The 21,764-nt window shown below is 37.0% G+C and overlaps 3 protein-coding genes across 3 annotated transcripts; 1 reads left to right on the top strand and 2 right to left on the bottom strand.

Annotated features, from left to right (window-relative positions):
* Nucleotide 1: 1 nt before the first annotated feature.
* prdx3 (peroxiredoxin 3) lies at nt 2-5,473 on the bottom strand. Its single transcript, XM_008430050.3, has 7 exons — nt 5,325-5,473; nt 4,429-4,540; nt 3,636-3,777; nt 3,365-3,500; nt 3,179-3,282; nt 1,905-2,070; nt 2-208 (listed from the first exon to the last, which is right to left on the bottom strand). Exons 1-7 carry the CDS (start codon nt 5,358-5,360, stop codon nt 158-160), a joined length of 747 nt encoding a protein of 248 aa, XP_008428272.1. The 5' UTR covers nt 5,361-5,473; the 3' UTR covers nt 2-157.
* A 475-nt stretch (nt 5,474-5,948) lies between these two features.
* Nucleotides 5,949-14,689, top strand: sfxn4 (sideroflexin 4). The gene is made up of 14 exons (XM_008430046.3): nt 5,949-6,127; nt 6,202-6,267; nt 6,347-6,403; nt 6,483-6,509; nt 6,609-6,663; nt 7,598-7,623; nt 8,746-8,799; nt 8,876-8,938; nt 9,003-9,071; nt 9,161-9,251; nt 9,934-10,049; nt 10,120-10,205; nt 11,108-11,225; nt 11,297-14,689. The coding sequence occupies exons 1-14, from the start codon at nt 6,089-6,091 to the stop codon at nt 11,372-11,374; spliced, it is 945 nt and encodes a 314-aa protein (XP_008428268.1). The 5' UTR covers nt 5,949-6,088; the 3' UTR covers nt 11,375-14,689.
* Nucleotides 11,779-20,775, bottom strand: dennd10 (DENN domain containing 10). The gene is made up of 9 exons (XM_008430045.3): nt 20,472-20,775; nt 18,852-19,048; nt 18,506-18,585; nt 18,276-18,424; nt 17,103-17,214; nt 16,930-17,030; nt 16,209-16,316; nt 14,996-15,090; nt 11,779-14,921 (listed from the first exon to the last, which is right to left on the bottom strand). Exons 1-9 carry the CDS (start codon nt 20,515-20,517, stop codon nt 14,754-14,756), a joined length of 1,056 nt encoding a protein of 351 aa, XP_008428267.1. The 5' UTR covers nt 20,518-20,775; the 3' UTR covers nt 11,779-14,753.
* Nucleotides 20,776-21,764: the final 989 nt, after the last annotated feature.

Genomic DNA, 21,764 nt, shown 5'->3' with positions numbered 1-21,764 from the left:
GTTACTCAGCGTGATTTTTATTATCTTCATACAGTCGATAAACAGAAACACAAACCGGTCCAGACAAGTCAAAGCCAGGAGTTTGTCGAACAGATTTACCGGTAAACTAAGAAGCTTTTTATTTTGTGTGATTTTCACCTGACGGCGGTGGGAACGGTTAGTTGACTTTCTCAAAGTACTCCTTCGATCCTTCAGGGGTTGGTTTGATCTGAAAAGGAACGAGACGACGTTATGCTGCTCTCACCGAACACTTGATGAGAGCAGAAACAAAATCCAGCTGGGGATTCAAACCCAGGACCTTCTTGTTGCAAAGCAACAGAGCAGCTCATTATAAATAACAATTTAAAATTTTTACTATGAAAAACTAACCAGAAAACGCGTTTTGCACTTTTTCTGGTTATTTTCTTTCTCAAATTTGGTGGAAATTTGGTAAATTATGTGAATTTCAACAATAATTTGTTGAAATTCACATAAAAAGCTTCTTTTTTTAAACGCTAATGCATAATTGAATTTTACACAAATGGTCAAAAATATTGAGTGTCAATGAAGATAATTAACTTGCGAAATATTTAGATCTGAGCTAAATGTTTAGTTTGAAAATTAAATATTTAGTTTTCAGCTAAATATATCTTGTGAATAAGAGATTTAGTTTGGAACTCTGATCTTTATAAATAGATGAATAAAATGGTGAAAATATGACTGAAAAATTAGCGCCTACATTTTTTTCTCTGACACGTTAAATAAATCAAATTTTTACTGCAACTGCAACGACGCTCCATGAGCTCCCACCAGCAGGTGGCAGTGTTTCTTCTAGAAACCTGCTGCCTCACTTGATAAAGTTATCTTCTGTGAAAATTGTGTAAATTGAGACGTTTCAGTTCCTCAAGGAATAAAATCTGTCTTTTTTCTTCTTTATGTAGAATTTGGTAACCATTTAATGCGAAAAAAATATTGCAAAATTTCTTGAACATATTTGTAAAGTAGCACCATAAAAATCAGGAATTTTGATTGCAAAAAATGTAAAAAAAATCCCAGCAGGACTCCGAATTTAACCGTTGGAGGCCACTTCATGTTGGCCTCCTTCCAGCAGGAGGCCAACATGAAGGTCACACTGTAGCAGATCTGTAACCTTTGCTCAGGTAAAGTAATGAGCTTAGTTAGTTAAAAGCTTTTAGTCTCCATCCAAACATGAAGCAGACGGGCTGATCGACCTTTGACCTCGACTCCAAGCTAATCTAATCCAAAAGAGGACGGAAAAATGGCAGGCCATTTTATTATAAAATCACTTTTATTACATTCTGGATATCCAAAAAGGTATTTTGACTTTCAGGAATCTGAATTTAAGCTCGCCGCATTAACATTCTGACTAGTAAGAATAATAATTATAACTCAAATTACTGGATTTGTCATTTCCATACTTACAACATAAAATAACGTGGATGTAAACGTAACTCATCTAAATAACATTTTTAGAAATCTGAATTAAGAACTGCGTGAGCGCCGTGTTGTAACGGAGCTGTTCAATTTTGGTTTTTTTTGCACAAAATTGTCAGAAAATGCCACAATGACCATTTTAGAAATCTGCAAAAAGTTTCTGCTTATTCACTTCCGCTGAGAGAGTCGCTGTCGACCCGTTTCCAAGCTGAAAATGGTGCATCTTCAAAAAGCCTTTCAGAACTTTATTGAATATACAACTCGAGGGCAAATTTGTCATTTACACAAGTCAAAACATAATTAGAGATATCTTAACTTTCTAATACTTTTACTCATAAGCCAATTTAAAATATCTGGTTTGTAAGTGTGGTGAAACTGATTTTATGTTAAAACGGCCTGCCGTATTCCCCCTGCGGGCAGCGTTGTGTTTAGGTGCTGTAGGGATCTGCAGTTTCCCCAGAGATACTCACTGTGGGCGACTTCGGCGTCCAGCTGGCTGGACAAACCTCTCCATGCGTCTCGACGAACTGGAAGGCCTTGACCAGGCGCAGCGTCTCCTCTACGCTCCGACCCACTGGCAGGTCGTTGACGCTCATGTGCTTCACCACACCGTTTGGATCGATGATGAATAAGCCCCTAAACCAATGTAACACAAGATTATCGGATGTTTCTATGGGTAAGAGAGGTATTTTAGACCAACACAACTCTGCAGACCCCACACATGCTGGACATGAAACTGTTTAGACTTTAACTTTCGAGTTGGTGCCGCAGCGACGGTTTCTTCCAGAGTGTCCTCATCATTATCAGGCCCATTTCCATAATTTAACCTCAAAATTGCTGTTTTTGAAGATGCAATTTTTTGGAAAATCTGGATTTTTATTTCCACCATTAAATTTGTAGTTTAATGGTGGAAATAAAGTGATAACAGCCGACACAGGACCAAACATCTTGTATTTATAACGAGTATTAAGGCCACACTAAAAAAAATTCAGAAAAAGCATTTCAACAATAAAGTAGTATTACAAGTTTATTCTAATGTTATTCTCATATTAATTATTATGACTATTCTTGTATTAAAACTTTTTTACCACAATTCACACTGGTTCTAATACTACACCGTAATGATTTAAATAAAAAGTTTTTGAAACTTTTCTGTCATTTCATTTTAAGAAACAGAAAAAGTCACTAGATAAAAAACCAAAATTGGTTACAATTTGAAAAATGTTCTTTTTTCTTTATTTACATTTAAAAACTTCATTCAGACGAAGATAGAACCAAAGTCAAGTTGTTTGCTTTTGCACAAACTGAAGCTGATATTCATCAATTAATTAGTTCATTAATTGTTGATTTATTTTCCCCTTTGGATGAATAAAGTACAGACTTAACAGATGTTAAAAACTGGGGATTTTGTTTTATAAGCTACTCTGATTTAAACTCCTCCTCCTCTAATGTTCACTGAACATCTGGACTTGTCCAGTTGTTCTGTAATCTCAGTACATCTGAGTTTAAATTACTCACTGCTGGACTATTTACAGACCAAATCACCTCTGAAGGAAACTGGACTTTATTTATGGGTGTTTTTAATTGAAAATCTACATATAATTTTACTTCCTCTTCACAGTTTGCCTCTCACACAAAATATGTTGACGTTTCTGCTTGTAGGAAACAATTTAAGGGCTTTGAATATGATAACAAAACACGTCAAAGATGTTAACAGGTGTAACTCCGGATACAGTGAGCCCACCTCAGTGCGATTCCCGGGCCGTCCAGCAGAACCCCGTAGTCTCTGGAGATCTGCTTGTTGAGGTCCGACAGCAGAGGGATGTGGATGTTTCCTAAACCTCCAGCCTGGAAGGGCAATAAAAGCCGCTAACACACATATTCATCCACGTACGCGCTGCAGTCGCTGCGTATTCAGAGTCATTTGCACCTTTCGTGGCGTGTTGATCCAGGCCAGGTGGGTGAAGTGAGAATCCACAGACACGCCCACCACCTCGCAGTTGACGTCGTGAAACTCCTTGGCCTTGTCGCTGAACGAGATGATCTCCGTCGGACACACGAACGTACTGAAAACAGCAAAAACGCAGGAATTAAAGGTTTCGCTTTAGTCCAATACCAATAATAACAAACTGTTTCAGTTCTCTCCATTTCTGCATCTTCACATCTTAAATCCCAGTTTGCTTTTTTTCACAAATACTCACAAGTCCAGAGGGTAGAAGAAAAGGACGAGGTATTTTCCCTTGAAGTCCGCCAGACTCAGGTCCTTGAACTCCCCGTTGTGGACAGCAGTGGCCTTAAAGCCGGGCGCCGGCTGAGTGACGGCGGCCGCCCATCTGGAGGAGCCTGATAAACAAAACGTCAAACGATTCTTACTCTGTTTGTCTGGAGATTCGGCCAGCAGCTCTCTCTGTTCTCCTTTACACATCAGTGTAAGAGGCTGGTCTGTAAACGGCGCCTTATGGCAGAAATCAGCAACTATTTGATGTGAAAAGAGGCAAAACTAAACATTTTAATTTGTTAAATATTTTTGAAGCAGAGAAAATGAAATCTTACACAGTTAGTAAATTATAATAAATATTCTTTAATATTTATTTATTTTAAATTAAAACAATTTTGCTTCTGTTTTTTTTTTTTGTTTTATAAGATTGAAAAATAAACTAAACTTTACAGGAAGAAAAATACAATTTAATCTGTAGTTTGACACCAGTTGAGAAATAAAGATCTAAATGATGTAAAATGATTAAATCCTCTAGTTGTTTATTCACCATTCAGTTGTAAATTCCTGCTTTTGGTTGATTTAAAAGCTAAAATAAGAAAAACAATCCCAAATCATCACCCTGCCACCGCCGTGCCTGACAGAGCCGTGTTTGGTTTAAACAAACAGTTCTGGTTTAATCTCATCTGTAGGACTAAAACAATTAACCTGATTAATGATCATCAGCAGTAGAAAGAATAATATTGACTCCTGGACGTTGTTAGTGATGCGGTACGTACCGGTGGAGAAAAAGGATTTCTGGAGAACCGGAGCAGAAAGGACCCTGGCAGCGCCGCCAACTCCATGCTGGCAAGCAGCTGCAACTTTCAGCCCTCCAGCTGCAACCTGAACCTACAAGATAATAAGAAATACTTAAAAATATAAATTACTGAAGAACTGGAACAAAAGAGGTTCTTAGTTTGGATGCATCTAATGAACAAGAAAAAAAGTAAATCAGATTACAACGGATTTATGCTGCCAGCTGCCAACTATTTACTTCCTTCTTGTTTTTTGTTTGTTTGTTTTTTTACATCTTAACTTTATTATAAGTCAGTTAAGAGCATTTGACATTTTAATAGTCAACATATACAAAAAAAGAAAACACAACTATGATTTTTTTGTGATTTTGGGTAACAAATTTTCATGAGTTTCAATGTAAATTGAGGGACAAAATGTCTTCACTTTATCGAATTTGTTGCCATCTTTTAACAAATAGAAAATCTGTGACAAATATCTTATATAGTAATATAAATAACCACTGTTTTTGACCTTGTTTTTAACCTTCATTTTGATCTTGTCATCATTTGAAAACTATTTTAATTGCTGCTCAAATGAAGTCACACAACTGTTTCAAAAGTTTAGCCAAAATACATAATTATAGCGCACATTTACAAATAATTAACAAATAAAATTGAACACGGTTTTATTTTTTTATGTTCGCATGGAGCGCCCGCGAACCAGTGGTTGGAAACACCGTGTCAAATTTGGATATATACGCAGCACATTAACACGTTTCTGAACAAATTAATTAAAAACTTCTTCTGACATGAGTTTATTCCTGCTTTCGGAGCTGCAAACCGAGGTAAACAGAGCGAACAAACAGCCTAAGCTGACAGAAATCAAGAGTTTAACTCACAGAGGTCCTGAGCAGTCTGCCAACGGTGGCCGCCATGTTGGATTATGTCACAACAGGAGGGAGGTCTGAGCCACGTGCGGGACACAAATCAGTCATTCAAATCAGTAAAATGAAATAAATAAATATTCTTTGTTACACTTTGAAAAATGATATTTCAGTAAAGGATTTAACACGAAATAAGTATTTCCCAAAGAATAAAATAAGGGCGTCTGTCGGTTATGTTGCCTTCAGGTGCTCTTCAGAACTTCGTACGTCAACGTCGACGCCATATTGAGAGGGGCGTATATGTTGAAGTCAGGATTAATCATATTGTTACCACCGACTATGATGGATATTAAATTAATTCGTGACTTACTGTCAAACAGGACTATGAAATAAACAAATGTGGATTTACCATTTTTTTCTCGTTTTATTATACATCTAATAAACTATTTAAATGTTTGAATGTCTTAATTTAACTAATAGATGTAGCATTTTTCCAGTTTTATTTAAATTATATCAATTTTACCTAATTATTTAACAACTTATTGATGTATTGAACTGGAGTGTGTGATCTAAAAATAAAACATTTCATATCTCTGTTATTTCCTATTTTTTAAATGCGTCTTGAACGTACCAACCCACAACGCTGATCACGTGACTAAAACGGAAGTCTCGTTTTAAACATCTTGACCTCAGCAGCATGAGAAAGGCATGCTTTTAGGATTACTTTTCAGTGGGTTGTTTTACTTTAATTTCTGTAAACTTTTATTTTTTTGTTCGTTATGGATGCTAATCTGCTGCAGTGGAAAAACCAAGGCCAGGTAACAGTTCAACCGCAGTGATTAAACACGCAGATCATTAATGGTTGTTGCACTGAACCCGTTTCGTTTTCCAGTCTTTCCTCAGCAGGTTGAGGACGTGGGTTTGTCTCCTGGATCCATCCCTGCTGCTCTCCTCTAATGTGAGGTTTAACAGTAACCATGGAGTTCTGCTCCGGTGTTGGCCTGGTCGTAATGATCTGCTCTCTCTGCTGTCCTCAGGCTGAAATACTGAAAGCCCATTCTCTTATTGGAAGTACAGAGAAGCTGGATGGAAAGGTCAGAGTGCGTTTTAGTGCTTTAAGTACGTAAAGTGATTTAAAACAAAGCAAACCTTTAATATCTGCATTTCTGACAGGATGAAGCGGCAGTGAACCTCTCACTTGTACGTTTAATGAGATTTCACATATTTTCTAATGCAAAGCTCAACTTTTATTAAAATGATTTTTTTGCATATGATATTTATTCTATCTTGTGTTTACAGTCTTCTTCCCACCCTGGTTCTGGTGCAGTTCTTCCACTTTTCTTCCGCCCTCCAGGTATGAAATCAAAACGAGCATTTTTGTCTCAAAATATTCAAAATTCACATTTCAGTTTTACTAGGCATGCTGTAACAATTTAATGCCAACTGATGTTATATTTAAATATTGTAAAAGTTTTAAAGAACAAACAATAATGGTTGGGAAATGAATCTATTATACTTGTTTTTATTTTATTTCTAAAAAATGTTTTAGTGGTTCCAGCACATTTGGTCAGCTGGTGTTACCACTGTATGTGCTGCACAATGGCTCTTTTGTTGTTGATTTATCATCCAGAAACTGCTTGATGCACTTTTGTTGGTTGTGCAGGAGGCTCCACTTCTGCTTTTCAAAGATGTATAGTTGCATAATTGCTCATCTGTTTGCAGCCATTTGCATATGCGAGTGTAAAAGTTGAGTTGGGGAGGGCGTGGCCGCAACTTATTTGGATTTAAAGTGAAAAGACACCCTAAAACAGCTAAAATCTCATTTTTTTAGAATGCTTAAGTTAAAATAATGTAATGAACATGTTCATTATATCCCATAGACTTATTTTACTTGGTCAAGAAAGGATGATATGCTTTTAAGATGCTAATCAACTTCTCCTGGTTGGAAAAAAAAAAAATCTCGTTGCCACGGTTACTCATCATTCCAGAAGGAACAACTGTCCAAAAAAAAAAGCAACAACTCAACCAAACACATTTTAATCAAGTCTGAACTAGAAACAGTTCCAGAATTATATTGACATACAATGTGGAGACGTTTCAATAAATTAACCTGTAATAAAAGAGTTAATGTATTTATACTTCTGCTCTAAACCCATTCGCTCTCTACCGTACACCTCACCACTGTCTCACTGCTCCACCCTCACACCTCCAGTTAGTTACTTGAAGTAAATTTTGTTAACTGTGCAGTTTGAAAAAATTGTGACCTTAATTTTTCTCCTTCTTTCCAGCATATCTACCAATATCAGGACCTTTGGTAAGTGTGTTTATTACCTGAAGTCTGTGTTTGCTAACAAAGTAACGCTCCAGGACATTCCTTTGTTAGAAAACATTAAAAACAGATTTACATCTTGGTGAGTGAAATAATTATTTTATAAAAATGTTAGTTTGAAAAGACCAACAATGTTTTTTGTGAATCAAGTTCCAACATTATTTATGTTTATTTATGACATAAAACTTTTTACCGTTTAGGTGTTTTTGTGTTTTTTCTTAGAATTATTTTTTGTTGAAACCTAGCGTAGAATTTGGATAAAGTTTATGGGTGTTCACAAAATGCCTTGTGAACAGTAGAAAAATAAAAACATTTTTGGATTATCATCCATCCATCCATTTTCTTGACACCCTTGTCCCTCAGTGGGGTCGGGAGGGTTGCTGGTGCCTCTCCAGCTGGCGTACCGGGCGAGAGGCGGGGTCACCTGGACAGGTCGCCAGTCTGTTGCAGGGCAACGCAAAGACACACATGACAAACAACCATGCACACACACACTCACACCTAGGGACAATTTAGAGAGGCCAATTAACCTGACAGTCATGTTTTTGGACTGTGGGAGGAAACCGGAGTACCTGGAGAAAACCCACACATGCACAGGGAGAACATGCAGAAAGACCAGGGCCGGGAATCGAACCCAGAACCTTCTTGCTGCAAGGCAACAGCTCTACCAACTGCTCCACTGTGCAGCCCTGGGTTATCATTTGAGAGCAAATTAAAACAAAAGAATGTTTTAACAGTAGAGTCGAGGAACTGCAATAAAAAGATCAAATTTCGACAGGGAATCTGAAACTCGATGCAGACTTGGCATCGATATTAGAATTATGAAATGAAATCTTTATTTATTTTGAACAAGTAAGATGTCAGAGAAAAAATAAAATAATTAAAAAGAAAACTCACATATTTACACATCTAATTTTTACTCATGTCACAGTTTCTACTCTTCAAATTATATCTATACAATTAATTTCTTACTCTGCATTTTGCATATAGTTTTGTGCAACATGCTTGTTTTGTGGTGAATATTCTTTCTCTTCACATTAAAATAAACCTAAAGAAGCCAGTATTCCTTCCCTCAGCTGCTAAAGAGCGACCTCTTCCTGTTTCCAGGTCGTTGCGAGTCTTTTGCCTCACAGCGGAGTCAAAGCGGCGATGTTCTGGCAGGTAATGACGCGCGTCGCCTCGCATTTCTTCAGTTTGTTGATGCTGATGAACTGACGTCATTCATGTTGCTGTTCAGTTTTTGCTGCAGAGTTACAACGCCGGGTTCAGCTACGTCCACAGAAACTCTTCAACAGAGAAGGTAAAGTCCGTAAAATGACTCAAAAGTAGCAGATTTTTCGGTTTCACCGTCTCTTTGTCTCCAGGAGAAGACGACGTCACTAACGCAGCTTCTGCTCATGGTGGGAACCGTTTCCTACACGACGTGTGCTGGGGTGTGTGCGGCTTTTCACTGCAGAGTTCGTCACTAAAGCTGAACAGTTTGAGGAGTCGCTGATTGGATGTCCTGTGTTTATTATTTTAGGCTCTTCCTCAGATTTTTATCGACAGACTCCGCATAAGAAGCCCTCCGCTGCAGACGCTCTGCAGGTCCGTTCTGCCCATCCCGCTGTCAGGTGACCTTCCTGTCCTCAAATTAGGCTTCAGGCGATTCTACACAATTTGTAATGTGTAGAATCGCATCTCGCATGGGACGCCACTTTTTGAAAACGGATGAGTAAATATGAAAATTCACAATAATGTGAAGAACAAATAAGATGGGAGAATCTCGCATGTAAAAAGTTTTCTGCACGTTTTTCACATGTGCAAATTATATTGCGTCTCAACCAGGGTTAGAATAGTTTTGGGTTTTTCATTGTACTTTGTTTTATTTCATTGACTTTTTGTTTGTCTAAAGTTTTTATTAGTTTTTATAGAGTGTTTGCTAATTTTTAGTTAATAAAATATTATTTTGTTTTATTTTTTATTAGACAGTTTTATTTTTTCATACTTTTAATTTTTAGATGCAGAATTCAAAAAGTTCAAAGTATTGTGAAGATTGTGTGGCCACGTTTTTGTGTTTTCTGTATTTTTTGTGTTTTGTGGGTCTTTTGTTTGTTTCTCTGTATTTTTTGTTGTTTTCTCTGAGTTTCTTGTTTTCTCTCTTGTTGTGTTTTCTGTATTTTTTGTGTTTTGTGGGTCTTTTGTTTGTTTCTCTGTATTTTTTGTTGTTTTCTCTGTGTATTTATTGAGTTTTCTCTCTGAGTTTCTGACTCTTCCCTGCTGTGGATTCCTGATCTTTTCCTTCGCCTCCCTCAGCTGCTCTGGCGTTCTTCAACGTTCTCACCGTCAGACACCAGGAAACGGAAACGGGGATCCAAGTGTTCGATTGTAACGGAAACCCTGTTGGTGTCTCCAAAGCAGCAGGGTCAAAGGTTAAAAAAGCAGCAAAATAAATGACATTTTACTGTGACATTTTTAGAATTAAAAGTTTACTTTAATTAGGCCGTGTGGGAAACTGCGCTGTCGAGAGCTGTGCTGTTTGGGACGACTGCTGTTGTTCCTAACCTGCTGGTTTTATTCCTACAAAGGTGAGTTTGATTTTTATATCATTATTAGTTTTTCTTTGAAGTTACTGGCCAACTTTTTCTAAAAAATCACTTCAGATAGTTTATCTAATGGAGAACATCATCTCAGGTTCAGTTCCTCTGTTTTACTGTAAAACTTTCCACGTTATTTTAAACTTTGCTGTGCAGCTGCAGCATTTTTTTCATTTTTGGAATCTCAATTTTTGTGCCTTTTGTGATGTCATCAAAACATTACAGGAAAGGCAAAGCAGAACTAGCAGTTTCTTTGTTTGGGGTCTTTAAAAAAGTTTATGAAATTTTACAGTGGAAATTGGGGCTGCAACTTGTAATCAATAGATTATTCTATTGATCATGACGAGCATTTTGACAGAAAAAAAAATGGCACATTAGGAGATTTTTCATGTAATCACTCAAGACTTATTTGCAATATTAGATATTTGTAGTGCATTTAAAATATGCAAATAGACAAATAAGAGAAAATAAACATCTTATTGTCTAAAACCCAACAGCAGAATTCCTTTAGTTTACACTTCATTTGTAGCAAAGGTTGAATCTGTAGCTAAAAACATTAACAGTGCAGGATTAACTCAATAATTAGATAGAAAAAGTTGCTGAAAAGTATTTTTATTATTTTATCTGAAGCTAAAACTGATGTGTAGAACACATTTTCAGATAATGTTTTTAATCTTAAATGCAAAATTTAAATGTATATTTGTATTTTTTTTCTAGCAAATAGCCTTTGAGTCTGTATACTCCAGTTAATAATTAATTAATTACTAAATTTGTTGATTATTTCAATTGATTAATCCGATAGTTTAAATCCTGTGGAAATATCCCACTGGATAGTATTTTCAACCCCATTTGAACAAGAATATAATCTGTTTTAATCAGTTTTCTTTTTGCAGGAGTAGATTTTTCCAGAGGAACTCTCTGCTGATGGCGCCGTGTCGCCACATCAGCGTGGCGCTCGTCTTCGGATTGATGATCCCCGTCTCCTTCAGCCTCTTCTCGCCGGCGGGAACGGTGAGGTTCGGGGTTTTCTGCTTCCCATCGGCTCTGAGGTTTTCCAAACTGACTCCGGCTTCGTTTCGCAGATAAACCGGGAGAGCGTGGAGGAGGAGCTGCAGGCCGGAGCGTCGGGCCAAACGTTGTTCTACCACAGAGGACTGTGAGGAGCAAAACCTCTGGAAACATCCATCCATTTTCTTTCACCCTTGTCCCTCAGTGGGGTCGGGAGGGTTGCTGGTGCCTCTCCAGCTAACGTTCTGGGCGAGAGGCGGGGTCACCTGGACAGGTCGCCAGTCTGTCACAGGGCAACACACAACCATGCATACACACACACCTAGGGAAAATTTAGAGAGGCCAATTAACCTGACAGTCATGTTTTTGGACTGTGGGAGGAAACCGGAGTACCTGGAGAAAACCCACCATGCACAGGGAGAACATGGAGACTCCATGCAGAAAGACCGGGGCCGGGAATCAAACCCAGAACCTTCTTGCTGCAAGGCAACAGCTCTACCAACTGCACCACTGTGCAGCCTCTGGAAACATCTTAAATTTAATTTATTAAACCAAGTCATTTTGATATTAACTTTATTCAGTCGTTATATCAGGTGTCTTTTTTTTACCAAACATTTTATTAAATCATAAAAATACATTTGCTTTGATGTTACATGGATTTTAAAATGTAAATCTGCTTTCTTATTCAAGAGAATGAGGCAAAAAAAAAGATCTGATTTTGCAGAAAGAATCAACAATGAAACATTAATAACCTGAACAGTAAGTCATGTGAAGCAGTAAAACCAACAGTGCAGTATGTAACGTTTATAAAAATGTTTTTACAAATTAAATATGTCACCATGTCAGATAAGCAGCTGCTTAAAGCCCCCAAACCTCTAGGGGGCCCCCAAGAGCACCAAGCTAGCATGACAACACATAAATATATACACAAAATAACACTGAATAATAAAAAAACAAATGTCATTTAGTTTAAAAAACTAAACGGCAAGGAAAAACAACATCTCTATTGTTACATAAATAATTGTTAATCTCTTCCTGTTGACGGCTGCTGTTACTTTTGGAGAAATATATCAAACTTTTTACTATAAATTTAGTGTTTATCAGCTGATTTTACGGTAAAATAGTTGAAATAATATGGTGCACTTAAATACCACTCTGCATTTCAAAAATCACTTCTTTTTTTTAGTTTATTACTCCTGTAATAACCATAATAGCACTGGTATGATGTAAGCCAATTCCAAATGATGCTAATGAATGCAGGTATGTTACACATACAGTAGATTAGGAATGATAAATGTTGGTATGGGGGGCCCCCAAATAAAAATCTGCTTCAGGCCCCAAAAAGACTTTGGCCGGCCCTGCAGTTTAACACTAGACAGATAATCTGTGAAAAGATCAACTTCCTCCACTTCCTCCCAGAGCTACTATTGATGTTGGCTAAAACCAACCAAAAACAGCCAGTGGTGGTGGCAGTATCATGCAGTGTTGGAAAAGTAAAAATGTCCAAATTCTGGTCAGTTTTGACCCGAGATTTTCCAGATGTCTGTTAGATTTGGAGAACTCTTCCAGGATTACGAGGTTTCATATTATCAGTTGCTTTAATACAGTTTTAGTTTAATGGTTTGTAAACTTTTTCATCCAGTTTATCGTAATTGATTTTTTTCCCCTAACGGATTTATTTGATATCTACAGGACAAATGTCAAGTTAACAGAAAAAGTTTGATAATTTCAAAGTCTCAGCCATCTTGGATCTTAACTTTTGGCCCGTACATGCTGTCGGCTGATGCGTTTAAAGACCGATAAATGGTGGGAATTCCCAGTTTTCACTGAACGGGAAGTTAATGTTCGTGTATTTTAGTGTGTGACCAAACGACGGAGGTAAAAATCAGCCGGTTCTGATCTCTGCCTGGTGGATCTTTTATAAAAAACATGTTAAAAAAATCACCCACAGCACTGATCCCATTAGTAAAAAAAACTAAACGTTAAACTGATTAAGAAGGAAAAACCAGGCGGTTCTTTTTACTAACTCAATTTTGTAATAACATCTCGTCACATGAGGATGATTTTCACTGAATCTCCGTTTGAACAATAAGCTGGAATGTAGGAAATGTAATCAGAAGCACAGACAGAAACTCCTTTTAAAAAATAAAATTTAAAATGACGTGTTGATGATCTGACTGCAGCTATCAGCACAGAGCTTCAAATTTAAGATTCACTTTTACTTTTTCTTCATTTATTTAAACAGTTCTTTGGATGACGATAAAACAATCTGGTGAGAAAGTTTGAATTGTGGATTTTGTTTTTAGTCCACAAAGGGTCAAAATCATACATGCAGGCTGAGATGCAGGGCATTTTCTCACTGGTTTGGAAAATATGTGATTTCAGCATCGTCAGCCCAAACAAGGCTTTCTAACTGATTTCAAACATCACAATGTACAGATATTAGGTTTAAATATATAAACTTTAGACGAAATAATAAAGGATTTTCCACAAATACCAATATCTACCAATTTAATTGCAAAAATTTAGCATCTTTGTTTAAAAACTTAAACATAAAAATAAAATTGTGGTTCTTCAAACACAAAGCAGCTTTTTTTTTTCTTCAAAAGATCCTGTAACATTTGCGGCCCAAAACATTTTTTTAGCTGGACTGAGTGTAAAATGACTCTTCTGATTATAAAGACTACAGACGACGTTTATTTAACTTGATAAGAGCAAAAGTTATTAACTTCTGGTTTGATATGACGATTGACAGAAGCTCATTATTAATCTGTGGCAACATAAAAATGATCCTTTTAAATTATTTTCCTTCACTACAAAAAACACAAAACCTTACCAAGTACAGTTGAAATACGATAAAACAAACATATATATATATATCAGCTTGTTTTAAGTAAATAATTCCTCAATATTGATGGAAAATTACTGTTTTATTTATAATGTGAAAAAAGTGAAAGAAAACGTGACAGTGGAACTAGAGATTTTTCATCAATGTTAAAGAATTATTTACTTTAAAAAAGCTCCTATATCTTTCTGAAAAGTTACTTTTAAGTTAGTTTTGTCTAATTTAATCTGTAGACAAAATATTTAGTAAGATTTTGTGTTTTTTGAAGTGAAGGAAAAGGATTTAAAAGGACAATTAATTCAAGAAAAGTTGCAAAATATCCATTTAGAATGAAACCAGAGGCTTGTTGATGGAATATTAATATCTTTGAGCCTTTATGTATGATTTTAAAGAAAACGATAGCAAATTCAATGACGTTGCATATTAAAATCCCATAATAACATGACATTTATGTCTACGATTTCTGTAGATTCTTACTGTAAATCGTCCTACAGATCCATTAAGAAATAAAACCGTTCAGGTTTTAATCGCATTCAGCATTTAAAACTTTGAATAAAACGTTAATGATCACCAACCTGGAGTCTTCCTCATGTTCCTCACCTTCAGATTTCAGTGCAGGGGGGGGAAAAAAAAAAAGCCTTTGAGGAGACAGGAAGTGTCCGAGATTACGCGGCACAAGCTCCAGTTCATATCCGTAAGAGTTGCTCTGCAGCTGCCAGGTGAAACAGGAAGTTCTCGGTGGCCGGGGGGAAGTGATGCTGCTTCAAAACCTCCAGCGTGAGCTTGGAGCCTTCGCAGGCGTCGGCCAGCGCGAACAGGTTGGTGAGGATTTCCTTTGTCTTGATGGAAATGTCCTGATGATTAAAGTTTGGTGTTCAGAGTGGCAGGGAGGAGGAGCAGAGGGAGGCGGCTCTGTGTCGGTTCTCACCTTGATGACCTGACTGTCGGATCGCTCAGCGTCCTCCGCAGACTGGACGATGACTTGAGCCACGTCCTTGTGCAACTTCCCCATCGCCATGGCGTCTGCGGCGACACGCAGGCGCGACGCCACATTTCAGTCAGTCAATCCAAACACAGGAGTTACATTTGTAGCTTAAGATTCGCTGCATCAATGAAAACCTTTAATTCAATTCTTCAGAAAAACTAAACCAATAAAAAAATAGATTTTTAGTCCAATTTATAAAAGTGCACCAACTGCACTTTAAAAAGCCAATTCTGACGATGCCAATTTTTCTTGTCTAGATAAAATTGCTAAATATAACAAAGTTGCTAAGTTGGTATTAGCTAGGGCTTTTTTTATTTTTATTATTATCGTTGATTAAATATTGTTCAGTTTTAGATGAATTTGTATTAGTTGTAGTTTTAGAGGCAGAACTCAAAAAGGTCAAAGTATTTTGACTTTTTAGAGTAATAAATATTTAGAGTAATAAATACTCAACAGAAGATACAATTTCCAAAAAGTTTCAAAACTCTGGAGTTTTCTCCAAACTTTTGCTGCTGAGCGCCAAACCTTGCCGACAGTCGCTGCTTGTGTGGAGGGAAATCAGTTTGAAACAATAATAGATTCATAACCCCAAAAATGAATAATACATCTATAGTTTCAGTATGTTTTAGTTTTATAAACACACAACGTAGTTCCAGTTAGATGTAGTTTTCCCCCCTTAAATTACCGTTTTTATTTCTTTCAGTTAATGAAAATGTTTTCAGTTTTGGTTATTTAGTTTGTTTTTGTTCATTATAATAACTTTACTCTGTACCACTGAGAACCGGCCCAGTTCTGGTTCTGCTTTAGAAGATGGTTCAGGTCTGGTTTAACTCAATGAACTTTGGATACTTTGACTATACCAGTCCCTGAGTGTGTTGGACTTGGAAGTTCTGATTCTTGCTGTGCATCTTTGTTTCTTCCACTACACGTTTTCCTTCCACTAAACTTTCCGCTAATATATTTGGATACAGCACTTTCTGAACAGCCAGCATGGTTTTGAATAAAAATAAATAAAATTCCTCTTCTATTAAACATTTGTGCTTCAGTTCATTATCCAAGTTAATACAGATTATTTCCATAACCACTAAAGAAAATATTCTCTTTGTTGACATCCTTATTAATTAAAGATGTATTTTGTTTTGTTCAGTGAACATACCTTTGGCGCCCTGGGACACGGTGATCACGCTGTCTGGGAGGCTCACAAACACGTCAAAAAGCTCCAACCTGTTGCTCACTTCTGGGTCCACAAACCCGGCGACGTAACCTGAGCAGAAAACAGAAACATGGAAACATCGATCACAGACGTTTTCGTAGAAAGGAGCAGAATTACATGTTTTCCTGCCACATAGAGCCATTTTATAACACAAAAATGTTATAAAACATTTTTGTTTTATAACATTTTGAAACACAGTTGTTATAAAAATACTTCATATCAAATATGACTCAAAATAAATGTTTTAAAATTAGGTCTATATCTCTTTAAGAAGCTCCTGCTCTTTCTGAAACTCCGCCTTCAGAAAGTCATCCCAACATGGCTTCTCTATTAACCCTTTAACAACCTTTTTTTTACCAGAGTTTCACTCAGAAGAAACTCCTATAATGAGCTCAGGTGTTTGCAAATAGCTGCTGGCTAGTCTGAAGGAGCTGAGTGGGGGAGGAGCTGTGCCTGAAAGGCGGAGCTACGTCCACCCAGGGGTTTAGCACAGCTCAATGGTTGCCATGGAGATTAAATGTTTTCTGCATAAAAGAATCAAGGCAACAATCCAGGTTTGTTTTTGATGTGTAAAAAAGAGATTTATAACATGATGTAAAGCTGAAAAAAGTCGATTTTACATGACACCGCCCCTTTAATTGGTCAGAGCGGCAGGCGGCCTCACCGGGGCATTTCTTCAGGTCGTCCAGCTCAGCTGCGGTCAGGTGAACGTAGGGATGCAGGACGGACCAGTCCTTCCTGTGCCAGGCCAGAGCCGGCAGCACTCTGCTCAGAAAGAGGACGGAGACTCAGAATCATTCCCAACAGACAGAACGAGAGGAAACGTCCGAGTCTCACCTGGTGAACTCCAGGAGCGCTTCGATCCGAGGATGATGGACCACGATCCTCTTCTTCAGCATCAGAGCCGTGTACAGGATGATGGTCTCCATGCCGAACTGAGACACAACATCTGAGGCAGAAGAGGGAGGAAAAACAAGTTCAGGTTCAGTTCAGAGTGATTTACGTTATAAAACATCATAAAACACCATAAAACACCATAAAACATCATACAGTCACCTACTGAGAAACAAGAAACAAATTCATCAGAATCATCAAATATGCTGAGACTTTAGGCCTTTAGTCAAAGTTTGGTAGTAAATAGTTACATTTACTTAAGTACATTTGAGTAACTTTTTTTTTTAATTTACTGTATTTTTACTGCGATGTACTTTTTACTTTTACCTTTTACTTTTACTTACTTTTTTTAACTTTTACTACTTTTACTACTTTTACTGAAGTAAATTACTGAATTTACTTCAGTAAATCACTTCAGTAATTTACTGAAGTGATTCATCATCATGAAGTATTTCTACTCTTACTTTCTTAATTTCTGTATTTTCTACCCACTGAATGAAGAACTAACATGTTTTAACCAAAAATTGACCAGACACAGACACACACCTGCAGTTTTTGTTTAAGTTTTTTATTGAAAGAAACTGACTTGGAAAATGTTTCTTTGCCTGATTTTGTTATTTTTTGTTTCTTATATGAACTATTGTCACTTAAAATACCAAAGTTTCCACTTAACTTTTCATTTTGGTCCGTCTGATGATGCTTTATTTTTCCATTATCATCATTATATTTGTGAAAATGGTCTCAAAAGAACAATATTATCATTTATCGCGATAACTTCTGGAACAATTTAGTACTAATTAAATAACATTTATTGCAGCTTGGCCCTTATGCTCCATTGTAGAACTCACAGAAATAAAAGCCTCTTTTTAAAAAAAAACATTTTCTGTTCAGTTTTAATTTCAGTTTTAGAAAAGAAAGTTACAAAAAATCAAATAAAATCACAAATCGAATTTGGCATGAAAAAACTATGTTGTGTTAAGCTGAGGGTTTCCAATCCAGTAAAGGATTGTTGCTACTTTTATCAATAATAAATCAATAATAATGGTAATTCTGATGTGGTAGTTTGTTAACTAATGTGAAGGAAAACCATGACAGGTGACTCGTGGACGGTTCTACCTTTGATTGAACCTGCCAGGTACGCCTTTCGGACGTCATAATCCTTGATGAGAAACGAGCCGTTTTCATCATTCTGACAGACTCCTTTAGTCAGGACGGTGATGTAAGCCTCCATCATCTTCACCGGACTGCCGTGTTTGACGTACATCCTGAAAAACAAACCAGCCGCACTGATAAGAACGAGCTCCCAGCGTTGGAACGGCGGAAATGAACTTTATAAACGTCGTTACCTGCAGAGTACTCGACTGAGAGCAGCGTATTTCTCAGGGTTGAAGTCTTTTGCTGTGACAGCGATTGAAAAATGGGTGACCTACAAGCAGAAGACAAAACATCAGCACAGAAATATTATTTATACTAGGCTGGGTGATAAATTATTTGATCAATTCATTGAATATTTTGGTTTTTGAAGATTAAATTTGTGGAAAATCTGGATTTTTTTTCCATCAATGGGTTTCCATAGAGTGAATTTCTATTTTAGCGATTAAATTGGAAACAATCTGATTTTGTTTTGAAGCCGCATCATTCAGCCCTATGTTAGAGGCGTTCTGATCCAGAGACAGACAGCCGGGTCAGCACCTTGTTCAGCGCCGTCGGCTCCTGGACCTCCAGCGTTGTGATGTAGTACCAGGTCCGGCTGAACTGGCCGAACACGAAGGTGTGGAAATCCCGTCCATCCTGCGTCAGGCAGCACTTCCTGAGAAGCAGCTGCCTCAGCTCAGCGCTGACCGAGGGATAACACCAAACCCACAACGTGTCTCCATTCACGTCTTTCTCTAACGATGGAAACATGGAAGACAAGATTCAGTAACGACTCTGGACCAACAGTGAGGAGCGGATTATCTACACCAAACACCTTTTGCTGCTGTTACAGCTGCAGATCTGTTATCTCCACCCAGAGTGTCAAACTTAGCTTCATTTTGGGCCTCATCAATATGACAAATGTCCTCTACGAGTCGTTTGTAGCAGAATGTGTTGATAAAACTACTAATTAAACAGTTGAATTGATGTAATTTGACAGGATGTAGATAAAAAGTGCTTTGATTTGACATATAAAATAATACACTGCTCAAAAAAATAAAGGGAACACTTAACACAATATAACTCCAAGTAAATCAAACTTCTGTGAAATCAAACTGTCCACTTAGGAAGCAACACTGATTGACAACAGGGACCCTCGTCGGGTCAATCAGTGTTGCTTCCTAAGTGGACAGTTTGATTTCACAGAAGTTTGATTTACTTGGAGTTATATTGTGTTGTTTAAGTGTTCCCTTTATTTTTTTGAGCAGTGTATTTAACAAAATAACTTATTCATGTGGCCTTCTGGAGTCTAGAGGGCTACATGAAAATCTAATGCAGGCCAGATTTGGCCCTCGGACCTTAACTGGGATACATGTGATCAAGACATTTCTGTTGGTTCTTCTAACCAAAAGAGTTCAAGCTCAGTCAGTTTTAATGGGGAGCATCTAAGATAATCAAGTTTAAAGTTTTGTCCCCTTTTCACATTCAGATTTAGGTCTGGACTTTGAGTAGGCCATTTGATCTAAACCATTTCACTGCAGTTCTCAAGTGCAGCCTCTAACAAGTTTTCTCTCGTTACCCTTTTCCCCAACTACCCAGACCATGCTGAATGTATCCTCTCAGAATGATGCTGCCACTGCCGTGTTTTACAGTGGTCAGGTTAGCATGTAAATCTAACCGTAGCCTGTCTGGTGTGCTCCTTGGTCAGTGTGGCTCCTGAAAGTGGTTGGCTTGTGTTTTCTTTTGGGATATTTGGAAAAAAGGGGCTTGCATGTCAGACTTTTCAAAATTTTATTTGTATAAAATTTTAATTAATAAAGAATCATATTTTTTCTTCAACTCCTCAATAATTTTTAAATAAATAGACAAATAAATAAATAAAAATACACAATCGTGAGCTGCTTTCTGTCAAATAAATCTTAATAAAACAACTTGAAGTTAAGTGAGAAATTTGAGAAGATTCACTGTAAATAAAGAATGGATCATGGTGAAGTCTGAGTTATTGAATGTTTCGCCATTGAGCTCCAATCTGCAGGATCCGTAGCGCCTGGTCCTGCTGATGAAGCATATCTGGGTCATACTGGTGTCATGTGATCTCCCTAAAGTCCTGAAGCACCAACTTAACTTACTATGCACTTCAACGACAGAAGGAAATGACCCGATCAATAAAAAACTTACCAATTAATCCGACGCTCAACATCAGCTGCGTCTCAGTCGTTGCCATGTTCCATTCCAGTAGGAGACACAAGTTAAACTGCTGCCAAAACACAAGAAATCTCCTCGTTTTTGGTATAAAATCTTTCCCGGAAGAACCTCCAGAGTGCTTCAAATGATTAAATGTCTGAAAACGAATCTGGATAGATTCAGAAAAAGCGGAAATAGTAAGTCTGGTTACTGGGTTTGAGACAGTTCAGCTGTCAACAGACTTTCTCCATCTCTTTGCAGAATCTCTTCCCTCTTCCGGGACTGGACGGCTGATAGGGCGGAGCCTCGGTGCTCTCAGCCAATCACAGCTTTCCGTCAGGAAGCTCTGTTGCTGCGTTCAAGGCCGTGGAATAATAGAGCTTCTTCCAACAGAAAACGATGTCTGCTGTTCTTTATTATATTATATTATATTATATTATATTATATTATATTATATTATATTATATTATATTATATTATATTATATTATATTATATTATATTATATTCTTTGTGATTATTTCTATTGCTGAAAATGAAAAATATAGGTTATATTTAAAACAGTATTAGTGGTAATAATTTTTCTTAGTGAATGCAAAATTGAATCATATTAAAGCAAAAATTCACACATGAAATGGATAGAAAGATGTGTAAATGTGTTTAATTCCACCCTTTAAAAATATCACATTGCAACCCTCCTATTTTGTGTTTTAAATGCCTATTTTTTGCATTTTAATCAATAGTAGTTACACCCGCAGGGCAGTTTACAACTAACCAACCAACCAACTAACTAACTAACTAACTAACTAACTAACTAACTAACTAACTAACTAGATACATAAATAAATAAATACTCGCGACCCCACTAGGGAGAAAAGTGCATAGAAAATGGACAGATTAATTAATTAATTAATTAATAAATAAATAAATAAATAAATAAATAAATAAATAAATAAATAAATAAATAAATCTTGTTCTTTCTTCTGACAAAGTAATTCTAAGGGTGGCCATTGCCAGTGTCTGGGATTTTCAGTAGACCTTGAACGCATTATTAGGGAGAACATCCGGGAGCTTTGTTCATTCACCGCTGCCAGGTTAGTTAAAAATCCCCTTTTAGGAAGCGTGGCATTAAAAAGACGCAATCTTCAAAACACCTAAAACGTTCACTGACATTTATTGGACAAAATAGACTAGGTTATTAACATATGACCTTTGGTGTAGGTGTGCCATCTCAAGGATATTAATGTTACCCACTCTGGCAACCCCTTACAAAGCTTTTTGGTGGTGC

Source organism: Poecilia reticulata, chromosome 15, assembly GCF_904066995.2.
Source record: "Poecilia reticulata chromosome 15, P_reticulata-male-v2, whole genome shotgun sequence".
Taxonomy (NCBI): domain Eukaryota; kingdom Metazoa; phylum Chordata; class Actinopteri; order Cyprinodontiformes; family Poeciliidae; genus Poecilia; species Poecilia reticulata.
Note: the sequence above shows the minus strand (reverse complement) of the source record. Positions and strands in the feature narration are given on the sequence as shown.

What these genes read in the sequence shown, in the direction of transcription:
- prdx3 (XM_008430050.3), bottom strand. Translation starts at nt 5,360, where the DNA reads ATGGCGGCCACCGTTGGCAGACTGCTCAGGACCTCT. An exon ending in GCAGACTGCTCAGGACCTCT is followed by an intron (nt 4,541 to 5,324) that starts GTGAGTTAAACT and finishes ATTATCTTGTAG; the next exon opens with GTTCAGGTTGCAGCTGGAGG. An exon ending in GGACGCCGAAGTCGCCCACA is followed by an intron (nt 209 to 1,904) that starts GTGAGTATCTCT and finishes GTTCCTTTTCAG; the next exon opens with ATCAAACCAACCCCTGAAGG.
- sfxn4 (XM_008430046.3), top strand. Translation starts at nt 6,089, where the DNA reads ATGGATGCTAATCTGCTGCAGTGGAAAAACCAAGGCCAG. An exon ending in CAGAGAAGCTGGATGGAAAG is followed by an intron (nt 6,404 to 6,482) that starts GTCAGAGTGCGT and finishes CATTTCTGACAG; the next exon opens with GATGAAGCGGCAGTGAACCT. An exon ending in CTGGTTTTATTCCTACAAAG is followed by an intron (nt 10,206 to 11,107) that starts GTGAGTTTGATT and finishes TTCTTTTTGCAG; the next exon opens with GAGTAGATTTTTCCAGAGGA.
- dennd10 (XM_008430045.3), bottom strand. Translation starts at nt 20,517, where the DNA reads ATGGCAACGACTGAGACGCAGCTGATGTTGAGCGTCGGATTAATTG. An exon ending in AGCCGACGGCGCTGAACAAG is followed by an intron (nt 18,586 to 18,851) that starts GTGCTGACCCGG and finishes TTCTGCTTGTAG; the next exon opens with GTCACCCATTTTTCAATCGC. An exon ending in CCGACAGTCAGGTCATCAAG is followed by an intron (nt 14,922 to 14,995) that starts GTGAGAACCGAC and finishes TTTAATCATCAG; the next exon opens with GACATTTCCATCAAGACAAA.